The 14,690-nt window shown below is 37.3% G+C and overlaps 1 protein-coding gene across 2 annotated transcripts in view; it reads left to right on the top strand.

Annotated features, from left to right (window-relative positions):
- EPYC (epiphycan) overlaps window positions 1–14,690 on the top strand; it is a 42,139-nt gene that overhangs the window by 13,190 nt on the left and 14,259 nt on the right. For both annotated transcript variants that reach the window (XM_055238326.1, XM_055238327.1), the window contains exon 3: window positions 14,167–14,341. In XM_055238326.1, the coding sequence (XP_055094301.1) occupies window positions 14,167–14,341 (175 nt within the window). The remainder of the gene's footprint in view (window positions 1–14,166; window positions 14,342–14,690) is intronic.

Below are 14,690 nucleotides of genomic sequence, written 5' to 3'. Positions count from 1 at the left end.
GTCTGCATCATAAGTCACTTCTCTGGTGCAGTGATTCTCAACCTCGGTCACATATTTGAATCAGCTCTAGAGCTTTTTAAAATCCCAGTGCCTAAGCCATACCCTGGACTACTGAAATTGGAATGATTTGTGGATGAGACCCAGGTTTGGTGTTTGACTTTCCTCATCTATACTTTCAGTGTCACATGCAGTTGTTTTAAAAAAATTAATATGCTTCTTAATTTTACCTCTTTACTTCTCTAGTACTGTGTCCTCTAGAAAAATAACTTTCTTTTAAAGTTATTTTTTATTTTCTTTCTGTTCCACACCTTCATTTTCTGGCATAGTTCTCTACATTCTGTAAATCAGTAACTTATGAATCTGCTAAAAGTAACACTGTCCAAAACATTTTGGAAATCTTCACATTTCTGAGTTGGATATTTTTAACTGGATTTGTTGTCCCATCGGACTAATTTCTAAGCCAGAATTGGGACTTCACTTGTTATTGTCCTGCCTAGCCCTCCATTAATACGCCTAATTTTCACTGGATCTTCCCTAATTCCGCATTTCTCATTCTCACTCCTAGGGCAAATTCTAGTAAACCCTGTCTTGAATTTTCCAGGGACAGAAAACTTACCCTTTGTTGGTTAATGTGTACACATGTAGGCATGAAAATCTCCTTGCTAATATTCAATGTGGGCTTTAAATAGTTAAATAACATGTATGCAAATATATATTATATGCTCCATTCCTTGAGACGTTTAAGAAGAACAAAGAAATTTATCTAAAAAATATTGAGACTGGATAAAATCTTTTTGTCAGTGTGTTCTCTCTAGAGTTATAATATCATAACTCTGATTAAAGACATAAAATTGAAAGAAATTAAATCTAGGCCATTTAAGATAAAATAATTTATTCTACTATCACTACACTGAATCTGTAATGTGTAAAAGGATAGAATGGACATTGAAGAGAATCAGTAAATTTTGGAAGTAGAGAGAAAAAAAGAAGATCCCAGAGGCTAATGTTGTCAAGGCCAATAAATCACTATTCAGCAGTCGTCTTTTGGCAGGGTGTTTTTTTATCATGCTAATGACTGCAAAAATTTATGAGAGTTAACACATTTAAAGAGTTTGATCCCTTGGAAAAGAGTCCTTCTTTTGCTTTATGCTATTATGGAGCTGATTTATCCTTTGTACTGGTTCTATGATCATCAATAATCTTTTGACTATAATTAGCTTCCCAAGTGGGACTACCTACAGAGAATGTGGTGGCACTAAGAGGATGAAGGTTAGCCTTCAGCTTTAATGTGGTCTTTGAACTTGTTTAAGATAATATTGCCCCAAGAGAAAAAGTCAGGTTTCTAAGTTAGTAAAATTTGCAAGAATTTGCCAGTGATACTGGACAGCAATAAAAAATTAACATGTAATGATTATCCTTTTCAAAGGCAATTGGCAGTTAGCTGGTCCTCTCTGGGATATCCTCTGTAAATACACATTTTTTTCTTATACAAAATGTGTATAGTTACCCTGTGATAATATATGCATCATCATTATCATTGTCATTATGTATAAATAGTAGTTTTATCCAAAAAAGTTCTACAAATTAAAAGGCATGGATTTATGCCTCAATAAAGGCTGTGTTAGAAGAAACAATTTGCTTTGTGTTACACTGAGAAAGATTGAAACTGAATAAAAAATACTAAATTACTCCATCAGAAATAAAGAGCTAGAGTTTTGAAGGTTCCAAATATCTTCGTTTTCAGTCCAACTTCTTTGTTTTCAATTACTGTGACTGACTCGCTCCCCTCCTCTCATCCTCATGAGATTACTGATTTCAGCCTACATTAAATTGCCTAAATTGTCTTTCTGGCATCCTTACATGGGGAACAAGGGCAATAAGGGGGAAGGGAATATGAACTGACTTTGCTATTAGATAATGTGTCTAAAGCGTTTGCCAAAGTTCTCTACCAATATTATTTGGAGACATTTAATTAGAACTAGATGACACATTTTAAGAAACTTATTAAGTTTCTGGAGCCTAAGGAGACGATGGTGAATGGAGTCTTGAATAAACTGGGATAAAGCTGAAGTAGAAACTCTTTCTGGTGACTAAAAATGGAATATTGCCATTTTCTGACAATAAGAAAAGGAAGTAAGAAGAGAAGTATGTGAGCAAAGAAAAAATACTAAAGTCCCCAAAGAGACAAAGACTAGAGAATATGATTAAATGAAACTTTAAAATCAGCTCTTGTTTCTTTGGCATGGAATTTTTCACTTAAACATTGCATTGTGTATGAATAAGCATTATATTTTAGAGTTATGAATCTATGAAAAATAACTATACATTGGGATAGGTTAAAAAAATAAAGCATGTACATGTTCTAAACTTGATATCCTAGCAAGTCAATACAAAATATAATGATTTTATGATATTTGGTGTAATCGAAATGCCATTAACTATTTTGATATTTGACTTACAAATATTCATTCATTATATAACTTTATCAATTTTGACTTCAGTTAGTAAAAACTGAGATTTAACAATAAATAAATGGAAATAATGGTGAATTTACACAAATTTGGTGATATTATATTTCAGTAAGTATTACAACAAATAAGATCTAAGAACAGTTGTTTATAAAAAGGAAATCAGAGGATAAAGTGACAAAAATATACTTTTATTTTTTCTAATGTCAATGATATGTACTAGATAAATCAACCTATAATTAGTCATCCCTTAAAATTGACAAGTATGAAAACTTTTTTGTTTTTTGTTTTTTTTTTGAGATGGGGTCTCGCTCTGTTACCCAGGCTGGAATGCAGTGGCGTGATCTCGGCTCACTGCAAGCTGCGCCTCCCGGGTTCACGCTATTCTCCTGCCTCAGCCTCCCGAGTAGCTGGGACTACTGGCGCCTGCCACCACGCCTGGCTAATTTTTTTTATTTTTTTAGTAGAGACAGGGTTTCACCGTGTTAGCCAGGATGGTCTCGATCTCCTGACCTCATGATCCGCCCACCTCGGCCTCCCAAAGTGCTGGGATTACAGGTGTGAACCACCATGCCCGCCTGAAAACTTTTATTTAACATTGATATAGGAGGTTTGCAAACTACAATCAGTGTTTGTTATAATTTTTCTTTCTTTTATGAGAAATAAGTATTGTGTCAGAATGAAATTTTAAGCTATATCTACATGATGGGTGAGACAATTCCATGTATTCACCTGTTTCATTTCCCTTCTGGGCATTTAGCTAAAACACATTGTTTACTTTTTCTAAGTTGGTTCATGTGGCTAGTTCTCTTCCCTTAATCTGTCAATGGACAGACAATACCAGTGAAACTTGAAGTCTCAAGCTGAAAATGGTGAAGTCCTAGCAAGAAAGAAGCTTGTATCTCTGAGTAACTACATAGAGGAAAGTCATAAACTTGTTTACCTGCATTAGATAGCATGTCAGCAAGATAGAATCTTTTACTGTGTTAAACCACTGGGATTTTGGACTTGTTTGTTACAGCTACTAATGTGACTTGCCATAATATAGACATTTTCAACTTTTTCTTTATTATCCATTTCCCAGTTGTATAAAGGGAGCAATTTTTAACATTTTTATAGATGATTTAAGCAGAAATATACTTGGCTGAGTACAGAATTCATGCTAGTTATTTTCAGAATTGGAGAATATTTCATCTAGCCCATGATGAGATCCAATGAAACCTTTCTTCTCCATGTCAGATATAATCTCTTTAGTGGACTAAATTGTTCATTTTCAACAAATTTAGTATTTCCCTCCTCCAAACAGTGCTGACCATAATAACAAACCATTCTTCTCTGAACTCAGTTTTTCTAGGCTACCTCCTTAGCTTACTTTCTTTTCTTTAGCTATATCATCATCACTAATCAGCTAGAGTCAAGAATAAAGAGGCTGCTCCTAATGGCTTCAGAAGAATCATTTTTTCTCATTGGGCATTTTAAATATCACTTTTCTATGATGAGAACAACTGAAAGTAACTTCAATTGCTTGGCATGGGGACCTTAATGTGACTATCTCTGGCCTTAGGTGTATCTACACTAAAATATTCCTTGTTTTTCCTATTCTAATAGGAAAAATGGTATCCTCATAAATATCAATGAATCAATAAGGATCTCAGTGTATACATGTTTTTGCTTTCTTTTTCTTCAGGGATTTCGGGGACTATCCTTATTTCCCATTTGCACATACAGGCAAAGGAAAGGTTAATAAAAAATTATGCTTCCCTGACTAAATTGAGGTTTTAAGTCTAAATTGTAAGGAGTGTGACTGAGATAAAGAGGATATAGAGAAATAAAAGAGAAACCTAGGTGTGAAGACTGGTTAACTGATCACTTAGAGTTAATATGTACTCAGGTAAGGCTATTACATTGTACACATCTAGGAAGCACCATTCACATAGAATACCACATAGATAGTGCTTCTTAGAGTTGTGCAATGGAGTGGTTCTACCACTAGGTGTATAATTTTTCCATCTTTCCCTCAAATACAGAGCATATCTAGCTAAAATTCCTGGCTCAGCAATAGATTCAAAGCTAGTTTCATCTAAAGAAGTTGAAGCACATCTTCTTTAGTTTCCTTTCATAATATGTTAGCACATATAATGAAGGTCCATAGGCAGACATGGAGATGTCTGAGCCATAACTAATGTATTTTCATACCTGCTTTCCCTATGAGATAAATAAGAAAGACACATGAAATGTAGTTTAACAATCAAAGACAGGTTTATTTCTCTAAAATAAACCTGAAAGGGGCTTATGGCCAATTTTGGTCAGGAGCATTCTCCCTTACAGACTAAGAGTATATATTGGTTTTAGGGCGACAGGGCCCATCACAAGCTTGGAATGTTTCTGCGTGGGGGAAATTTTATGGTGAGGTTGGAATGTATCTGGGCAGAGGGGAGGTTATCTCGGGGCTAGCATGTCTGTGGTCGGGGAGGGGTTTGGAATGTTTCTGGTCGGAGATGTTATTTGTGGTTTATGGTTATGCTGACCTTAGCCATTAGGTTGATGCCCTTTGAATTTAGGCAGTTTTTGATCAACATAAACTTTAAAATGACAGTGCTTGTCCAAGATGGTGATACTCCTGCTCTGTCACTCTCATGCAACTTTAACCTTGTTATAATATTTTCTTAGTCTTATACACAGAACAATCATTAAATGTATCAAAAATTGCCATGATTTATCTGTACTGATTCAACTGTATTTTTCAGGAGGGCTAAAAATTGCTAGGCATACTGGAGTAGCAGCTGGGACTATAATGGGGAAAAAAAAGAAATATGTAGTATTTATCCCCATGGGGAGAGAGAGATTAATCAAATACTCACAGATACAATATAAAAATCTGTATCAGTTAGCTTTTGCTGTGTTACAAGCAATCCCAAATTTTGGTTACTTAAAACAACCATTTATTCAGCTCACAGCTCTGTAGTTCAGATATATGGGTTCTGATGTGCTGCTGGTTTGCACTGGGTTGACTCAGGTATATGCTAGGTTGGTACAGTGCTGGCTGGACTAGCTTGGCCTCAGCTGAAGTGACTTTCCTCTCCCCTCCACCATGTGCTCTCTCATCTTCCAACAGGCTGGCCCCAGCTTGTTTATATGGCTATTAAATAGGGTTCATAGAGGACAAATGAAAGTTTGCAATGTTTCTGGACAACTATCCTGCTTCCTACCATTCTGCTTCCTCTGGTATTTGAGAGAGCAGAGTATAGGGGTTGGGTACAACTGGATATAGAGGAATTACTGCCTCATTGATGAGTCTAAGATTTTGCACTAGTCTCCACTGACCATTTGGTTTTTGTACTCCTAGAATTGGGGTGTTGCAGGGACTGCTGCATTTTCTTACTAAGACTTGAGCTTTTAAACGTCTAAAAATATCCTGTAATCCTTTATGAGCTTCAGGCCTTAAGAGATATTGCCTTTGATAAGAAGAGTGGTGGGGTCTTTCAGCCTGATTTGCACTGGGCAGGCATTTTTTTGTCCTTCTGAATTGTCCTTCCAATACCCAGACTTCACAGTTGATTCCCTCCTCAAGCAGGGGACAACAAATGGGTAACTTGTTCCCCATATTCATAGAGATAATAGCTCCAGCTTTGGCTAATATGTCCCTCCCTAATAATGGTGTGGGACTTTCAGGCATAACAAGAAAGGCGTGTGAAAAGAGCAAAGTCTCCCAGTTACAATTGAAGAGGTGGGAGAAATACCTGGTTACAGGCTGTCTCAGGATTCCTCAGATGGTAATGGACCTTGAGGACAGCTGTCTGGGACAGGAGATTAACACTGAGAAGGCCATGCCAGTGTCCAGGAGGACGTCAATTTCCTGGCCTTCAATGGTTAAACTGACTTGGGGCTCAGTGAGGGTGATGACATGAGCTGGTGCTTGCCCCAGACATCCTCAGTCCTGTTGTTGGATCATCTAGTTAGGGGCTTCTGGCCCAGAGAACCTTTGTCCTCTGTGGCAGTGCGCCTTCCAGTGATTGCCTTGGCATAATGGACATGGGCAAGGGGGCAGCTTGTTTCTCATTGGACAATCTTTTATAAAAAAATCCTTGCAAATCACACAAATAACAAGCCCTACTGGGTGATTGGCCTGCTCCATTTTCTGTCCTCTGAACCACCAAGGTTTGTCTGACAGCCATGACTAAGGCTGTGGCTTTTCTCTGATATCATTTTTCCTTTTCAGCCTGCTCCTCTTGGTCCTTATTATAGAACACCAACGTTTCCAGGTTCAATAATGCTTCCAGATTTTGTTCAGGGCCCCGGGCTCGCTTTTGGAGCTTTCTCCTGATATCTGTGGCTGATTGGGTAATAAATTTATCTTTCAGGATCAATTGACCCTTGAGGGAGTTGGATGACAGGGGAGTATATTTTCTTAAGGCCTCCCATAGTCACTTAAGGAAGGCAGAAGGATTTTCTTCCTTTCCCTGAGTTATGGTGGACATCATTGAATAATTCATGGGCTTTTTCCTAATTCTCCTTAGTCCTTCTAGAACACAGGTCAGCAGATGTTTATGACTCCAGTCCCCATGATCTGGGTCGAGTTCCCAGTGGGGATCCATACTGGAGATGGCTTGCTGACCAGTAAGGAATTTGTCCCTTTCCAGTTATCTCCAAATTCTCAGGCTGCAGCTAAAGCCACATTCTTTTCACAGGAAGGAGAACATCACACTCTGGGGACTGTTGTGGGGTGGGGGGAGGGGGGAGGGACAGCATTAGGAGATACACCTAATGCTAAATGATCAGTTAATGGGTGCAGGAAATTAACATGGCACATGGATACATATGTAACAAACCTGCACATTGTGCACATGTACCCTAAAACCCTAAAGTGTAATAAAAAAAATAAAAAAATAAACATTAAAAAAAAAAAAAAAAAAGACCAGGGTTTGACCTAACAATAGCATGACTTCTCTCCAAGTGAGGTTGAAGGTTTGCCCTAGAGCCTGTAGGACATCTATATTCCTATCAGGATCATCTGAACACTTCCCCAGGTCTACTTTGATCTGCTTTAAATCAGAGAGGGAGAAGGGGACATGTACCCAGGTTGGACTAAATTCCCCTCTCCCTACAGCTTGAAGGGGACATAACCGATAGCTCGGGGGTTTTTGTGGTCTCTTGGAGATTTCTTTGCTTGTTTCCTTCTGGGTGGGGGAGATTAGAGGAGGCTTATTAATAGGAAGGGGAGCTGTAGGAAGGTTAGGATATGGAGGTAAGCTGAGAGGTCCTCCTGTGAGATGTAAATTGCAAGCTTTGCATAGTTGTAGATTCTCCTTCAATGAAAAGAAAGCTTGAACATAAAGTATTTCACTCCATTTGCCTTCCCTCTTATAGAAAAGATCAAGCTGCAGGATAGTATTATAATTTATACTTCCCTCAGGTGGCCATTTTTCCCCATCAGAGACAGAATATTGGGGACAGGCCATAGTGCAGGAAAAAAAATGAGCCACGTCTTTTTCAGAGTTTGTGGGTCAAATTGGTCTCAATGGCTTAGGATGCATTTTAAGGGTGAGCCTGTTGATGCCTGAGTGTTTCCCATTTGAAAGAAAAAACCGCCTACAGTTTTGATCTGTTTGTTCCCCCTGCCACCAACCCAAGAACCTGCAGTGGTCCCTGGACCCTGCTGATCAGAATAGTTGCACTCACCAATGCAGCAGCAGAAACACCACTTTTCCTCTTAGACCACAAAGAGGACCAAGGAAAGCCAGATTTTGTGGTCCTTACCAACGCATTCTCAAAAACCTGTTAGAGTCCTGTTTTCCTGTTAGTATTGGGACCTTACCCCTGTCCTATGAAGATGTTATGCCCCAAAAATGAACTGGAGGGCCATACCCTGAGGGAGGGACGGGATCTCCAGGGTTGGAAGAGTGATGCCTTTTGTCCTTACTTCTCATCATATGAATAGGAAGGATATCATTTCTGAGGCTCCCCATATCCTAGCTTTAGGAATAGCTTTTGTTAGGCCTGCTTGTCTGAGGAGGGATCCTAAAATTCCAGATAGTAACCCCCCCAGTGGGGCTTTGGGCAAAAATTATGTTTTTCTGATTGGTGAGCCTGGGTGCCTAAAGAAAGGAACAGAGTCACGAAATTTATGCTAGAAATCATTCTTATATGAAAAAAAACAGAAAAGAACCAGAGACGGAGTGGTTTTTAGAAGCAGAACTAGCCTCAGAGAAGACATGTGGGAGGAAGTTTGTCTGACAGGCGTTAGGACCCGGGAGTCAAGGGTCAGAATAGATAGGATAGATGGGCAAGTCTCACTTGGGTGACGTGACTTTGAGAGTTCCTCTCATGGCTGCAGGGTCAACCAACTTTTTGTCAGGACCCCAGAGCTGAATGGCTTTCCTCTCTGTCGACCCTCAGCTCAGAGCAGAAGTACAAGAAAAGTGGAAGCTGGTTTCAAGCAAACCAACGCTCCCAACTCCGAAGAGTCGGGGATTGTTAAAGAGCCCTTTCCCAGAACGCCTGACACCCATGTTTTTAGTCTGGCAGCTGCGCTAGTTGCTTTTAACTGGCCAACAGGTGCCCAGTGTTTAGCCTCCAAATTCTAAGGAAAAATAGGACAGAATAGCAAGCTTAAAGGGGTCCAATGGTACTCACCGCTTGGTGATATCAGAACTGTTAGTAGTTAGAAGTGTTAGTAGTTAGAACTGTAGATAACTTATCTCATGGTAGCCTTTGCTTAGGGAGTACATTTTGTGTCCATGAAACAGTATCTCTATTCCGGAGGTGACAAATGCATACCTCACATTGACTAAATGGCTACTAAAAGATAAAATGTAAGTGTTGGTGAGTTTGTGGAGAAAAGGGAACCCTTGCATACTGTTGTTGGAAATGTAAATCAGTACAATCACTATGAAAAACAGTGCAAAGATTCCTTTAAAAATTACAAATAGAACTACCATAAGATCCAGCAAGCCCACTACTGGGTATAGATTCAAAAGAAATGTATCAGTATGTTAAAGATATATCCATACTTTCAGGTTTATTGCAGCACTATTCACAAAGGCCAAGACAAGGAATCAACCTAGGTGTCCATCAATGGATGGATGGATGGATAAATACAATGTGGTATATACACACAATGGAATACTATTCAGACATAAAAAAGAATGAACTCCTGTCATTTGAGATAGCATGGATGAACTTGGAGAGTATTATGTTAGGTGAAATAAGCCAGGCATAGAAAGATAAATACCATATGATCTCAGTGTATGTGGAATCTAAAATAGTTAATTGCATAGGACAGAGTGGAATGGTGGTTACCAGAGGCTTAGGTAGTTAGGCAGAAGAGGGAAATGGGGAAATGTTGGTCGAAAGATACATAATTACAGTTAAAGAGGAGAGAAAAGTCCAGAATAGGCAAATACAGAAACAGATTAGGCAAAAGTACAACCACAAAAAGTTGGTAAGTGATTGCCTGGGGCCAGGAGGTTGGAGGGGGGAAGGAGAGAGGATGAGAAGAGAGAAGTTGGAAATGGCTGTTAATGGTTGTAGAGTTTTTTTCTTGGGTGATGAAAATGCTATAAAATTGGGTGATAGTTGCATAACTGTCAACATACTAAAAAACATTGGACTGTATACTCTAAATGGATGAACTGTATAATATATGAATTATATCTCCATAAAGCTGTTTTTAAAAGAGTCCATTCTTACTACATCTACACTAGAGGACATCCTAACTTTATATAAGTAGTCTATTGCTGTATTCCAGCTAAGAGAGGCTAGTAATTTAGATAATGGTGATGATGGCAGATAGGGAGCGAAAGTAATGATATTGATAGATGTTTAGAAAACAATATTGACAAATAAAATGAAGAGTTGATCATAACTTAAGCATAATGTTTGACATAGACATTTTAGATAATTATAAAGACTGGCAAACCTTCCATCATTTACAAATTCACACATTCACCTGGTGATCCTTTTATGCATTCATAAAGGCAGGAATCAAATCTGGTTTATTTGAATTTCTTAACAGCATTTTTTTCATAACATATATATCACATTATCATTGATTTCCTTATTAGAAACTTAGCTGTAGATTAACTAAAATTAAAATATTAAAAAAAGTTTTATTAATTCAAACACAATGTTGAATGGCAGAAAATGGTTTATGATCCTTATAAACAGGTATAATTAACATGTTCAACAAGAAATCTGTACTAAAAGGACTCAGTGGATAATGAAGCAATCAGGAAGAAGTGTGATTGCTGTTTCTGAACACACCAGTTTTTCATATTTTTACCCTGAAATTAAGACAAAAAAGTAGGCTTAGTGGCAGCAATATAATTATATAGATCATTTAAATGCACTTTTTGCTAAGGGGCAAATGAATTTCATCAAAATTATTGTTAACCAAATCTTATTGTCACTTAAAATGGTTCTGAGTGTTTTTATAATCTTCTGTGGACAACAATCGTGATTATTAGAAAATAAAAGTTTTAAATCTTTTGTCATATTTTTAATAATAACATAAATATTGCTAGTAAAAGTCCAGTTCAATCTGATACAATAAATGTAATTGGATGATTTTCTACAGAGAGTCTCTTTATTTCTCCAGGGAGCAGAAACTTAGTCTGAGACACTTCAGGGTCACTTCAACCGCTTTTACCCTGAGAATGGGTTGAGGTGATATGTTGCTTACATGGAGTCAGGGCTGTGCAGGGTGCAGAGACTGGGACAGGCCTAAGTACTTCTTCTCTTGGTAGTTATCTCTTCATACTGACATCTGCTGATCTCTCACTCAGCCTAGGTCACTGTGAGCTATCCATTTGTCATCTCTGGAATAGATATACTGTTTCGTGGACACAGAATGTACTCCCTAAGCAAAGGCTACCATGATATAAGTTATCTACAGTTCTAAGACCAGGTACACAAGAGAATAAAAATAGGTAACTTACTGCAAACCAGTCAACTCAAAGATGTACCCTGCTGGTACTATGTTAAGAAGACACATAAGTGCAGTGGCTTTGACTGAAATCAAAGTCATACGTAGTAATGACCATTTGTATTATATTTTTAAACTTTAGGGAAAGATAATGAACAGACTTAAAAGTTAATTCAGGAAGAAGCAAGTCAGCGTAAAACAAGCAGCCAAATAAAAAAGAATAGAGGATAAAGCTGAAAGAATTTATGAATATTTGTAGAAGAGGCTCAATTATGTTTGCATCCAAGTGTTACCAATTGTAGCTTGAGAAAAAGGGCAGGGATTTTTTTCTGGTCATTTGTGTTTATGTTCAAATATGGTTTTCTGCAACATAAGCATACAAGTCTGCCACACGGAAGGCCAGGTGGTCTTGTTTCCCTGGACTATTTGTGTGTGTGTGTGTGTGCATTGCCTTATAACTTCATACCACAGTATGAAGATTGTTGAAGAGGGGGAAAAGATGCCTAAATCACTTCTATTTAATAGTGAAAATAAATGTGTCTACAAAACAAAAGTCTCTCCAGGCATAGTATTTTGAGGTTCTTCAATTTTGCTGATGTGAAAAGGCATTCCTTTTTCTTGGTTTTCAAAGTTGTATTGCATTTATGTTTTATTTGCAAGGAAGCATGAACAAAACAATTTTTGATAAACACAAAAAGCTGTTTTGCCTCATTATATTGGATGACAAGTGAGATCTTACAGCTTCACATCAAATCAGTGGAAAAACAATTATCTGTAAAAAGTATGTGCAAACATTTTTCTTACAAAGCTAAGATTCAAGGCAACGTGTCTGGAATTTGTTTCTCCCTTTAGGCTGCCTCCATTCCATGAAACATCTGTCTCAATTTCCGCTCTTCCTGGAGCCTCCTTTTGGTCTCCCTACAAATCCATTCCTTCTGAATCTGCCTCATTCTGACCTACAGATGGAAACCGTATGTCTTTCTGTTTAAGAAAATGTGCCCAAACTTCTCAGCTGGAGCTTTCTGGTCAAGCTTTATTGTATCTTCATGTATTGCTCCTGAAGTATCAAAGACAGTATAATCTGTTTTTGTTTTGATTTCATGCTTTAAATAATTTAAAGTAAGTATTAGCACATTCACTGATTTGTCTCAGAAAATCTCTAAACATAGAGCTGTGAATTAGATATATTTTGGACAAGCAAAGTTTGAAAAAATTACACTTCAAGAAGTACTTGCTGATTGCCTATTATGCTTACAGCCTAGAGGTACACAGATAAAAGACGTGACATACTTTACCATCCAGCAGGCTTGGATATGCAGAAAACAAATGGAACCAATGTAATACAGCACAGAAAAAGCTGAAATAGATAGACTCTATGGAAGCACAGAAGGATGCACAATTCAGAAATATAAACTGATAAAAGAAAGTTTAGTGTTCCTTAAAAAGGATAATTTTCATTTGTGATTTGCAATGCTTTTAAATCTATTAAAAGTGACATTAAATCATAAGTGTATCCTTAAAATTTTTTGGTTACTCAAACACCTAGAAAATATCTAGTCTGAAAATATACCTGTGTTATAGATGAAAGGAATAGTTTACACATCATTTGGTATAAAGTAATCCAGAAATAATTTATGTGTTTCTTTACTTTCTTAATGAAAGCAAATAAAGAAGGGTGGAAAAAAGCAAAAGCCCATATTGGTGTGGTTAAGGGAAACTCTGGGATTTCTGGGGATACCACAAGGACATGGGGCCACAAAAGGTGGGTCCTGGATGTTGCCATCCCAATTGCCTGGAGCAAATTTTCAGCTCAAGTTTACAAGACCGTCAGAAAAGTAGATATTTACTAAGTACCACAAAGAAATAGACATTCAGACAAGGGAAGAAATCTGAAAGAGAAGATTTCTTCTAAATCCAAACAGTATTCTTAAAAGCAATGACTCTATTACTTAAAATGTACAAGTTAGATAAGAACAAAGCAGTTATAATCTAAAATACAATATCTAAAAAATAACCTTTGAATAATTTTGTAATTTTATAACTGCCTCCTAGTGTCAAAGTTCTCAAAGAAGTCCATTTTAACATACCTAGATATCGTTACAATATTTGTTATTTTAATAATATTGAAAACACATGAGAAATGGCATATCACAATCAAATCACAGTTTTTATGTCACTATATATTTTATTTTAGTATAAAGGATACTTTTCAGTAAAATGCCATTGGAGACAGTATAAGTCATTGGTAAGGAATAGAATATTTGAACCTAAGAAATCAAGGATTGAAAAGACAAGATAATAGTATCAATTTCTGCTCAGTTATTACCTTCAAGGGGAGTAGAATGAGAGCTGGATGGTGAAGGGGAGTTTTGAATTTTACTCTGTACACTTCTGAATTAATGCGAAGCTTTCACAACACTGATGCATTCTTATAATGCTACTTATTATTAGAAAACAATAAATGAGCTTTTTTTAAAACCTATGAAATGAACAAACATACAAGATGTTAAAGAACAAGAAGACCAAAAAAAAAAAAAAAAAGGCATTGGAAACAACTTCTAAGATTTGAGAAACAAAACTAATTAAAAACAACAACAGTTACTAGAACCATGTGTGTTTCTCCAAGGAAGCAGGATGGTCAAACTGTTGAACTTTAGAACATGAGTGTCCTCTTGTGGCAAATATGTGTACATTTTAAATTTGTGTCACTGCCACACAGAGTGACTGAGAAGTTTGCCTGAAGAAATTCTCTCTCTCTCTTTTTTTTTTTTTCAGATTGAAATAGCCACTGTGATGCCTTCAGGGAACAGAGAGCTCCTCACTCCACCCCCACAGCCTGAGGAGGCCCAGGAAGAGGAAGAGGAGGAGGAATCCACTCCCAGGCTGATTGATGGCTCTTCCCCCCAGGAGCCTGAATTCACAGGGGTTCTGGGGCCACACACAAATGAAGGTCAGGTACATCAAAGCAGAATTACAATTGAGTCCACTTTGTTATCCTCAAAACTGCAAAGCTTCAACTCTACAGGGAAACCACATGACATGACCCAAGAAAAAAGTTTTGGAATAGGCTAGGTTTGAAGTATATTTATGCATACATTTTATATTCAAATATAAAGCAGTTTTAATCATTCAGCTTTGGTCTCATTAAAATGAACAAATAACCAAAGATTTGGGATGAAAATATTGTGCATCATTACTCAAAACCTGGTGGTGGAATGTATTTGTAGAACAGAGAGCATATGATGAGCAGGATAAAATCTTTGCCTCTGAGATTAGGCCATAGCAGTTCAAGGGGATAA

The sequence above is a fragment of the Symphalangus syndactylus genome, chromosome 13, assembly GCF_028878055.3.
Source record: "Symphalangus syndactylus isolate Jambi chromosome 13, NHGRI_mSymSyn1-v2.1_pri, whole genome shotgun sequence".
Classification (NCBI taxonomy): Eukaryota; Metazoa; Chordata; class Mammalia; order Primates; family Hylobatidae; genus Symphalangus; species Symphalangus syndactylus.
This window is presented reverse-complemented; position numbering and strand designations above follow the sequence as displayed.